General features: G+C 48.6%; 1 protein-coding gene across 1 annotated transcript in view; it reads right to left on the reverse strand.

The window, feature by feature from the left end:
• PMAIP1 (phorbol-12-myristate-13-acetate-induced protein 1) overlaps window positions 1-2500 on the reverse strand; it is a 7743-nt gene extending 5243 nt beyond the window's left edge. Inside the window, exon 1 of the mRNA XM_075343269.1 lies at window positions 2313-2500. Coding sequence (XP_075199384.1) covers window positions 2313-2466 — 154 coding nt within the window. The 5' untranslated portion in view covers window positions 2467-2500. The remainder of the gene's footprint in view (window positions 1-2312) is intronic.
• Between the last annotated feature and the right edge of the window lie 8184 nt (window positions 2501-10684).

Raw genomic sequence — 10684 nt, forward strand, 5'->3', positions numbered from 1 at the left:
TGTGTTAATCTCACAGGAGGAATGCCCACACTTTGTGCATTGGACTTTTATAGGCTGAATTCACATGTACTGCAATCTTGCCGGATCCGTTTTTTATATTTAACATTGAAGTTTATGGAGGATGGATCCGTTAATCTGGTATGTATCTTCCATTTGTGACAGATCTGGTAAGGCTGCTTTCACACATCCGGTTTTGCAGAGCTGGCCAATCCGGCTCTAAAACCTATGCAACGGATGCGGCGAAAAAAACCGCATCCTTTGCATAAGTTTTTACATGCGGCCCGTCCGCTGTTTGCCGGTTGCGGCACGCTACTAAACATGCGCAGTGCAAAAAACCGCATGCGGCGGCCGGATGCATTTTTTGACGCATCGCGCCGCATCCGGCATCCATAGGCATGCATTGGAAAAAGCACCGCATCGGCCGGATGCGTTTTTTTTTTTGCCGGACAAAAAAACCGTGCCAGGCAACGTTGCATACGGCTGCCGCATGGGCTAAATATGCCGCATCCGGCAAAAAACGGACCGAACGCAAGGCCATGCGTCACAATCCGGCAATAAGGAAGGTCTATGCGGAAAAAACGCAAAACCGGATGTGTGAAAGCAGCCTAAGGAGGATGAATCCGTTAATCTGCTATGTATCTTCCATTTGTAACAGATCTGGTAAGAAAACAATGGATCCTTTACAGATAGCAAGTAAAATGGAGACTAAATAGCAATCAGTTAACGGATCCGTCCTCCATAGACGCCAATGTTAAAAAATATGGATCCCCAGAACTTTTTTGCCAATGGATCTGTTCTAACGGACGATTACAGGACATGAGAACCCTGCCTTAGGCTAGTTTCACACTTGCGTTCAGTGGAGTCCGTCACTATGGAGAATAGCGCAGTCCGTTAACGCACTGCGCTATTCTCCATAGACTTGTATGGATGACGCACTGTAACGCATGTGTCAGCGTTGCATCCGCTGGACGACGCAGCGTCATTATTTTGACGCTGCGCCGGGCGGATGGAACGCTGCGTGTAACGTTTTTTTGAGCAGCGGAAACCTTTATTTTTCACTGCGCATGCTCTTTTTTTTTTTTAATCACAAACTTTATTTTATTTCTCGGTGGCCGAACGTTCAGCTGAGCACTCGGCCGCTGGCATGTCAGGGCACTCAGCTGAGCGCTCGGCCGCCGGCATGTCAGGGCACTCAGCTGAGCGCTCGGCCGCCGGCATGTCAGGGCACTCAGCTGAGCGCTCGGCCGCCGGCATGTCAGGGCACTCAGCTGAGCGCTCGGCTGCCGGCATGTCAGGGCACTCAGCTGAGCGCTCGGCCGCCGGCATGTCAGGGCACTCAGCTGAGCGCTCGGCCGCCGACATGTCAGGGCACTCAGCTGAGCGCTCGGCCGCCGGCATGTCAGGGCACTCAGCTGATCGCTCGGCCGCCGGCATGTCAGGGCACTCAGCTGAGCGCTCGGCCGCCGGCATGTCAGGGCACTCAGCTGAGCGCTCGGCCGCCGGCATGTCAGGGCACTCAGCTGAGCGCTCGGCCGCCGGCACTTCAGGGCACTCAGCCGAGCGCTCGGCCGCTGGCATGTCAGGGCACTCAGCTGAGCGCTCGGCCGCCGGCACTTCAGGGCACTCAGCCGAGCGCTCGGCCGCTGGCATGTCAGGGCACTCAGCTGAGCGCTCGGCCGCCGGCACTTCAGGGCACTCAGCCGAGCGCTCGGCCGCTGGCATGTCAGGGCACTCAGCTGAGCGCTCGGCCGCCGGCATGTGAGAGCGCTCGCGATCAGCTGATCGTTCACAATAGTCGGCTGCCGGTACTGTAAAGAAGAAAAAAATAAATAAATAAAACGCTTTCCGTTATTTTGTACGATCCGTAGCATTGCGTTGTGCCACTATATGCAACGCATCCGTCACACAACGCAATTCTACGGAAGCCGTCCAACGCAAGTGTGAAACTAGCCTTATTGAGGATGAGGATATGAATGATCTTATTTACAGAGATCTTGAAGGTCGAAGGGTGTTGTAAAGTTTGATAACTTTTTATGACTTGTATTATTATTATTATAGTGCTATTTATTCCATGGCGCTTTACATGTGAAAAGGGTATACATAATAGGGACAAGTACAATAATATACATAAAACTGTCAAAAAAATATCACCAAAGAGACGTAGTGAATGACGCATCCAGCTCTGCTACATCTGGAGAACAGCTCCATACAAACACCCAGGTTACATATATAACTAAGCCACGTACAGCTCCTGGGGAACTATAAGTCCCAGCATATGCGGAACAGAGAATAATACTAAGGATAGAAGTTACCTGCAGGCGGCAGCTTTTTCCAGGAGGGTCTGCCGGGCTTCATGGCGGCTTTCTGTGGGGCGGGTATGGTGGCGCAGCAGACAACACAGAGCACAGGTAATAGGACAATGGTTGTGAGGAGAACCTCTACAAGCTCAGCAGCTCTCCTGGGCATCCAGAGAAGCAATGCTCCAGCAGCGAGGAGGCGTCTGTATAATGAGCGGTCTCCGCCCAGGGGGAATTCCAAAACAGGAAAGTGACTGAGGAAGTTCCAGCCTCGTAGTGACATGTTCAGACCTATCCCCCGAGAGCCGCCTCCTCCAACGTGGCCGAAAACCACAAGCAGGAAGATGGTTCCTTTTTCATCTCTTGGTTTTGTTTTCTTTTTCTTGCTCACATCTGTCTTATCTATTTCTGTATCTTCTAGAACGCCAACATATTCTGCAGCGCTGTACAAAGTATGTAACCACTGACAGGCGGACATAGAAATCATTGCAAAAGTGCTAATTGGGGTCTCCAACCCCCAGGACCTAAAATTCAGCCCTGGCATTTGGGGGTGCACAGTGACAGGCCCACTTGTCGCTTGGTGAATGTGTAGTATCTTTGTGCCCTTGTAGGTTGTGCCTCTTTCACACATCTGTTTTTTGCTGTCTGGCGATTTGAAGAAACAACAGTTGCCGCCGGATCCGTTTTTTCCTCATAGACTTGTATTAGCGCCGGATTGTGCCGCATGGCCTCGCGTTTCATCCGACATGTGCCGGATCCTGTGAAATTTGGTTGTCCAGCTGCCGGAAAGGACGCACAATGGAACTTTTTTTGTCACCGCCAAAAAACCGCACCACGCCGGATCCGGCGCCCTGTTGTATAATGAAAGCCTATGGGTGCCGGATCCGTTGTTATCTGGCAAAAAACCGCATTTTACCGACGGATACGTTTTTTTTTTTTAACCGAGCATGCTCAGATGAGACGTAAATTCATTTCTGGTCAGAAAAAAAGTGGTTCAATGGATCCATTTTTTTTTTTTTACCGGATCTGTAGCATCAGTTTTGCCACAATCTGCGACGGATCCGTTGCATCAGGAACAAACCAGATTGTGCCTGAAGGCAAAAAACTGATGTGTGAAAGTAGCCTAGGGCTACTTTCACACATCTGGATTTTGCTCTGCGGCACAATACAGCGTTCTGCAGAAAAACCGCAACCGGCTTTTGTAACGCTGGTTGCGTTTTTTTTTTGCATAGACTTACATTAGTGCCGCAGGGGCTTGCGTTCGGTCCGGTTTTTGCCGCATGCTGCAGATTTAGCCGATGCGGCGGCCGGATAGAACATTCCCTGCAACGTTTTTTGCTCCGGCAAAAAAAAAAAAAACGCATCGCGCCGCATCCGGCCGCTGCGGCGCATTTTCAATGCATGCCTATGGATGCCGGATGCGGCGCGATGCGGAAAAAACGCATCCGGCCGCCGCATACGGTTTTTTCCACTGTGCATGCTCAGTAGCGTGCCGCAACCGGAAAAAAACGGACCGACCGCATGTAAAAACTTATGCAAAGGATGCAGTGTTTTCGCCGCATCCGTTGCATAGGTTTCACAGCCAGATTGAGCCGCACGGCTCAAACCGGATGTGTGAAAGTAGCCTTAGGCCAATTTCACACATCAGTTTTTTTCCATCAGGCAGAATCTGGAAAAAAATGGGTAAAACAAATCCGGCGCCGGATCCATTTTATCCCCATTGATTTGTATTAGCGCCGGATTGTGCCTGATGGCCTTGCGTTGCATCCGGCTTTTGCCGGATCCGTTATAATAGCCTAAAGCGGCGGCCGGAGGGAACGTATCTTGCAACTTTTTTTGTCCGGCAAAAAAACCGCATCGCGCCGATCCGGCACGATACGGCGTGTTTTGCAATGCAAGCCTAATGCGTAATGCGGTAACAAACGGATGCGGCCGCTGGATCTGTTTTTGTAAACCGAGCATGCTCCAATGTATTGAAAAAAAACGGATCCAGCAAAAAAAAAAAAAAAACGGACGAAAAGGATGCAAAAACGGATGCGCCTGATCCGTTTTTTGACGGATCAGGTATATTGGAACCGTCAAAAAAAAGGATCAGGCACATCAGTTTTTGCATATTCTGCGCCGGGTCCGTTGCATCAGGCACACGCCGGATTGTGCATGATGCCAAAAACTGATGTGTGAAATTAGCCTAAGGCTACTTTCACACATCCGGCTTGAGCTCTGCGGCTCAATCCGGCTGTGAAAGCTATGCAACGGATGCGGTGAACACACCGCATCCTTTGCATAAGTTTTTCCTTTGCGGCCAGTCCGGTTTTTGCCGCTTGCGGCATGCTACTGAGCATGCGCAGTGGCAAAAACCGCATGCGGCGGCCGGATGCGGTTATTGCCGCATCGCGCCGCATCCGGCCGCCATAGGCATGCATTGAAAAATGCGCCGCATCGGCCGAATGCGGCGCGATGCGGTTTTTTTTTGCCGCACGAAAAAACGTGCCAGGCAACGTTCCATCCGGCCGCCGCATCGGCTAAATCTGCCGCATGCGGCAAAAACTGGACCGAACGGGAGCCCATGCGGCACTAATTAAAGTCTATGCAGGAAAATCGCAACCGGCAGCAAAAAAAAAACGGTTGCGATTTTCCTGCAAAGTGCCGGAGTGTGCCGCATTGCAAAAACCGGAGATGTGAAAGTAGCCTAACACGACCATATAACATGTAGTCATGGCTGCGTCCAGTATTACAGCTCAGGCCTATTTATTGCTCTTAGTAGCAGGACCTGGTGAAGCTGCTATATTCCTACAGAGCTGGGTCTCGCAGATAATGATGAGGATGCTGCTCTCCATATAATGCTGCGGTCACATAGCTGATGGGCAGGGGTACCAAATCACATCCCCCTGAACTAATATTGATGAGGTGATCAGGGAAGATGTAGTTTTCACTGGTGATAATTTTGGACACCTACCACTTAGGGAAGGTGCAATGACATTTTTTGGGGGCAGATCCCACAATGGAAACTACTATGAAAAAAACCTCAAATGACCATCTGCATCTCCTCGCTGTGCACATATTCCGGATATTGAGCATTTTTGAACCACTTCAGGTTTCTGCAACCACCAAGCAGTTACACAAGTGGCCGCTCCATTCTTCTGGTGTTTTCCACTCGGAAAATGCTCTGTAATTTACGATGCAGATCAATGTGAGGCTCGGAAGATGTCCGGACGTCTTTTGTTGCTATTTCTTAAAAGCACAGGAAAAAAAAAAAAATATGTGACAAAAACAATCGGAAAATACTAAAAAAAAAAAACAAAGAAGGTCAATACAATAGTAAAAATACACAGGAAACTACAATAAGGGGTACTTTGCACGTTGCGACATCGCTAGCATTGGCTAGCGATGTCAAGCGCGATAGTACCCACCCCCGTCGCACATGTGATATCTTGTGATTGCTGCCGTAGCGAACATAATCGCTACGGCAGCGTCACATGCACATACCTGGTCGGCGACGTTGCGGTGACCACCGAACAATCCCTCCTTCAAGGGGGAGGTGCGTTCGGTGTCACCGCGACGTCACTAAGCCGGCCAATAGAAGCGGAGGGGCGGAGGTGAGCGGGACGTAACATCCCACCCACCTTCTTCCTTCCACATTGCCAGCAGGATGCAGGTAAGGAGATGTTTGTCGTTCCAGCGGCTTCACACACAGTGATGTGTGACGCCGCTGGAGCGACAAACATCATCGTACCAGCAGCAGGAGCGACATTCTGAAAATGAATGACGTGTCACAGATCAGCAATTTTTGACTGTTTCACGTTCGTTCATTGTCGCTCCTAGGATTACACATTGCGATGTCGCTACCGGCGCTGGATGTGGGTCACAACAACCGTGACCCCGACGATATTTCGGTAGCGATGTCGCAACGTGCAAAGTACCCCTAAAACTACACAGATGGGTCAAGAAAAAAAAAAAGCCACTGTTTTCACCATCTGCTTGAGTTTAAAATCCCTTGTGTGCACATACCCTTAGGTTTTCCTGTTTTGGAAACTCATTCCCTGCATTGTTTGTTTGTTTTATTTACTCTCCCCAGGTCTGCTATTATCTGCAGCGCTGATGTCATGTCACAATCAAGCCAATCAAGGAGCTCAGCCGCTAACTGATTGGCTGCAGCGCTGCTGATGTGATGTCAGAGATGCACATTAATACAGCACCAGAGCCACCACCAGCACATGAATGTCACACCAGAACCACCACCAGCACATGAATGCCACACCAGAACTACCATCAGCACATGAATGCAGCACTAGAACCACCACCAGCACATGAATGCCGCACCAGAACTATCATCAGCACAACAATGCAGCACTAGAACCAATATCAGCACATGAATGCAGCACCAGGTCCACCACCAGCACATGAATGCAGCACCAGATCCACCACCAGCACATGAATTCAGCACCAGATCCACCGCCAGCACATGAATGCAGCTCCAGAACCACCATCAATACATGAATGCAGCATCAAAACCACAGTCAGTATGTGAATAAATCACCATGCTTAGCATCATATACAATTGTATCACATGATCCTACAACTCCCAGTTTGTTGTTAACAATGGTAAGGAGATTCTGGGAGTTATTGTTATCAATAATTATCAGACTCCGGACCATACAAGATTCACAGTACTGATAAAACGCAGGCAGTATCACAAATAACCATTTACTTCCAGGTACCTTATAGATAACATCTTCTCTGATCGAAAGAGTTCCCCTCCCTTTTGTCTCTACATAGTACAGACACCATGAGGAGGTTTCATGCCCAGAGCTCGTCTCTGAAGACCTCCCTCTTTGTTTTTCAGCAGCACTTCCCAACACAGTGCCTTTAAAAATAAAAGTATCATTTTACTGCCCCATAAATATAAATATCTCCCATGCTGCACCCCTGAATAATTGTTGTGCTTCCTTCACAAAATATCTCCAACCACATACACACCGACCTTATCCAAAATATCCCCCCACTGCCCCTCTTCATAATAAACCCCCAACACTACCCCTCTTCAAAATATCCCCTCACACTGCTCCTCTCCAAAATATAGCCCCACACTGCCACTCTCCATGAAATACCCCCCATGCTGTCCCTCTCCATAAAATACCCCCCACACTTCTACACTCCATAGAATATCCTCCCACACTGCCCCTCTCCAAAATATACCCTCCACGCTGCGTTTCTTCATAACATACCCCCACGCTTCCACTCTCCATAAAATACCCCCCATGCTACTACTCTCTAAAATATTCCACAACACTGCTCCTCTACACAATATACCCTTCATGCTGAATCTTTCCATAATATACCTCTCATGTTGCCCCTCTCCATAATATACCCCCTATCCTGTGCCTTTCCATAATATACTCTCCACATTGATTATCTCCATAATATTCCCACATGCTGCCTCTTTCCATAATATCACCCCATGCTGCTGCTCTCCATAGTATCCCCATAAAAAGCATCTCTCCATAATGTCCCACCACACTACCCCTCTTTATTATAACCCTCCACACTGCCCATCTGCAAAATATCCCACATACATTGCCCCGCTCCAAAATATTACCCCCCCCCCCACACTGCCCTTTCATAAATATCCCCTCACACACACTGGCCCTGTGAATAAAGTACTCCCCCCACTGCCTTTCCCAAAGCTGTGTCCCTTTCACAAATGTTCCCCCACTATGTGCCCTAATTGCCTCCTCACTTATCCACATTGATAACATTTCAATTTCGGCTCCGCCATGGAGTGCTTACGACTGTGTCTCTGTGGTGCCAGCAGCAGTGTGATGATGTAAGTAAGGTGCTGATCTCATCACGCTGCTGCACGTAGGGGTCTCAATCTCACCGCTACTTTGTTCCAATGTATTTACATTCGAGAAACGCAAATACATTTAATCAGGAGGGAGGGAGTTGCGGTCACCGCCTCTGTGCTCATCAGCAAGTACGCTGGGCAGCATTAGTTTGCCTTACGCGCTGTACAGCAGTGCCGAGGTTTGCACAGTACAGTACAATGTGCTGCCTCCTAGTCCTGCTGGTTTCAGCTTGCAGTGCAATCATGTGCGCAAGGCAAACTAATGCTGCCCTGCATTCATACTGCTGAGGACAGTGGCGGTGACTGTAGATTGAGCGGCCCACTACAGGGACCGGCTCTTCTGGCATCTGCAGGCTGGCCAGTCCGGCTCTGCCTACCCCTAACAAAAATTTAGTAATTGGCGTAAGCAGGTTCAAAGCGCATAGTTACAATCACAGAAGGACACATCTCAAAAGTTTTAAAAAGAAGGAATATTGTGGCGTGAACCCAATAATTGTGCCCCTACTGAAGCCCCTTAGTGTTCTCACCCACTTTGATACCTCCTTTATTTCCCACCATATCCTCCAGACACACATTATGTTGCTCCCACAATGAATTATTCCCCCGCACAATTTGTTCCCACAGTACTCCCCACATGGCATCACTAGATTTTCGAAGTGTCCCTCTGGCATATTGAAGGCCATTTTCCACTCATTCCCCTGTTTGACCCGACCTGGATCAGATTATAGGCCACACTAAGGTCCAGTTTTGAGAACCATTTAGCACCAGTAATCCGATTAAATAGGTCAGGATTGAGTGGCAGGGGATACGGATTTCGGACTGTTATTTGGTTTAGCTTTAGAAAGCCCAGGCTTGGTCGTAACCCACCATCCTTCTTTCTGACAAGGAAGAATCCTGTAGCTAACGTCAATGAAAATGGCCTAATTTGCCCTTTAGCTAAACTTTCTGTTATGTGCTCTTTGAGAGCTAATCTCTCAGGACCCCACAAGTTATAGAGTCTGCACTTGGGCAATTTTGCCCCTGTCATCAACCTTTTGGTGCAGTCATAAGCCCTCTGTGGCAGCGATTCCTGACTTGCCCCCTTTGAGAACACATCACTAAAATCAGAGAGGGGACCAGGACGATTTGTGGTAACCACCGAAATACAGGTTCTTAGATAGTGGTCTTTACAATATCTGCTCCACTATTACAGTGCCTACAAGTAGTATTCAACCCCCGGCAGATTTAGCAGGTTTACACATTCGGAATTAACTTGGCATTGTGACATTTGGACTGTAGATCAGCCTGGAAGTGTGAAATGCAGCAAAAAAGAATGTTATTTCTTTTTTTATTTATTTTTTTTTAAAATTGTGAAAAGTTTATTCAGAGGGTCATTTATTATTCAACCCCTCAATCCACCAGAATTCTGTTTGGCTCCCCTAAAGTATTAAGAAGTATTTCAGGCACAAAGAACAATGAGCTTCACATGTTTGGATTAATTATCTCTTTTTCCAGCCTTTTCTGACTAATTAAGACCCTCCCCAAACTTGTGAACAGCACTCATACTTGGTCAACATGGGAAAGACAAAGGAGCATTCCAAGGCCATCAGAGACAAGATCGTGGAGGGTCACAAGGCTGGCAAGGGGTACAAAACCCTTTCCAAGGAGTTGGCCCTACCTGTCTCCACTGTTGGGAGCATCTTCCGGAAGTGGAAGGCTTATGGAACTACTGTTAGCCTTCCACGGCCTGGACAGCCTTTGAAAGTTTCCACCCGTGCCGAGGCCAGGCTTGTCCGAAGAGTCAAGGCTAACCCAAGGACAACAAGGAAGGAGCTCCGGGAAGATCTCATGGCAGTGGGGACATTGGTTTCAGTCAATACCATAAGTAACGTACTCCACCGCAATGGTCTTCGTTCCAGACGAGCCCGTAAGGTACCTTTACTTTCAAAGCGTCATGTCAAGGCTCGTCTACAGTTTGCTCATGATCACTTGGAGGACTCTGAGACAGACTGGTTCAAGGTTCTCTGGTCTGATGAGACCAAGATCGAGATCTTTGGTGCCAACCACACACGTGACGTTTGGAGACTGGATGGCACTGCATACGACCCCAAGAATACCATCCCTACAGTCAAGCATGGTGGTGGCAGCATCATGCTGTGGGGCTGTTTCTCAGCCAAGGGGCCTGGCCATCTGGTCCGCATCCATGGGAAGATGGATAGCACGGCCTACCTGGAGATTTTGGCCAAGAACCTCCGCTCCTTCATCAAGGATCTTAAGATGGGTCGTCATTTCATCTTCCAACAAGACAACGACCAAAAGCACACAGCCAAGAAAACCAAGGCCTGGTTCAAGAGGGAAAAAATCAAGGTGTTGCAGTGGCCTAGTCAGTCTCCTGACCTTAACTCAATTGAAAACTTGTGGAAGGAGCTCAAGATTAAAGTCCACATGAGACACCCAAAGAACCTAGATAACTTGGAGAAGATCTGCATGGAGGAGTGGGCCAAGATAACTCCAGAGACCTGTGCCGGCCTGATCAGGTCTTATAAAAGACGATTATTAGCTG

Source organism: Anomaloglossus baeobatrachus, chromosome 1, assembly GCF_048569485.1.
Source record: "Anomaloglossus baeobatrachus isolate aAnoBae1 chromosome 1, aAnoBae1.hap1, whole genome shotgun sequence".
In the NCBI taxonomy this organism is placed as follows: domain Eukaryota; kingdom Metazoa; phylum Chordata; class Amphibia; order Anura; family Aromobatidae; genus Anomaloglossus; species Anomaloglossus baeobatrachus.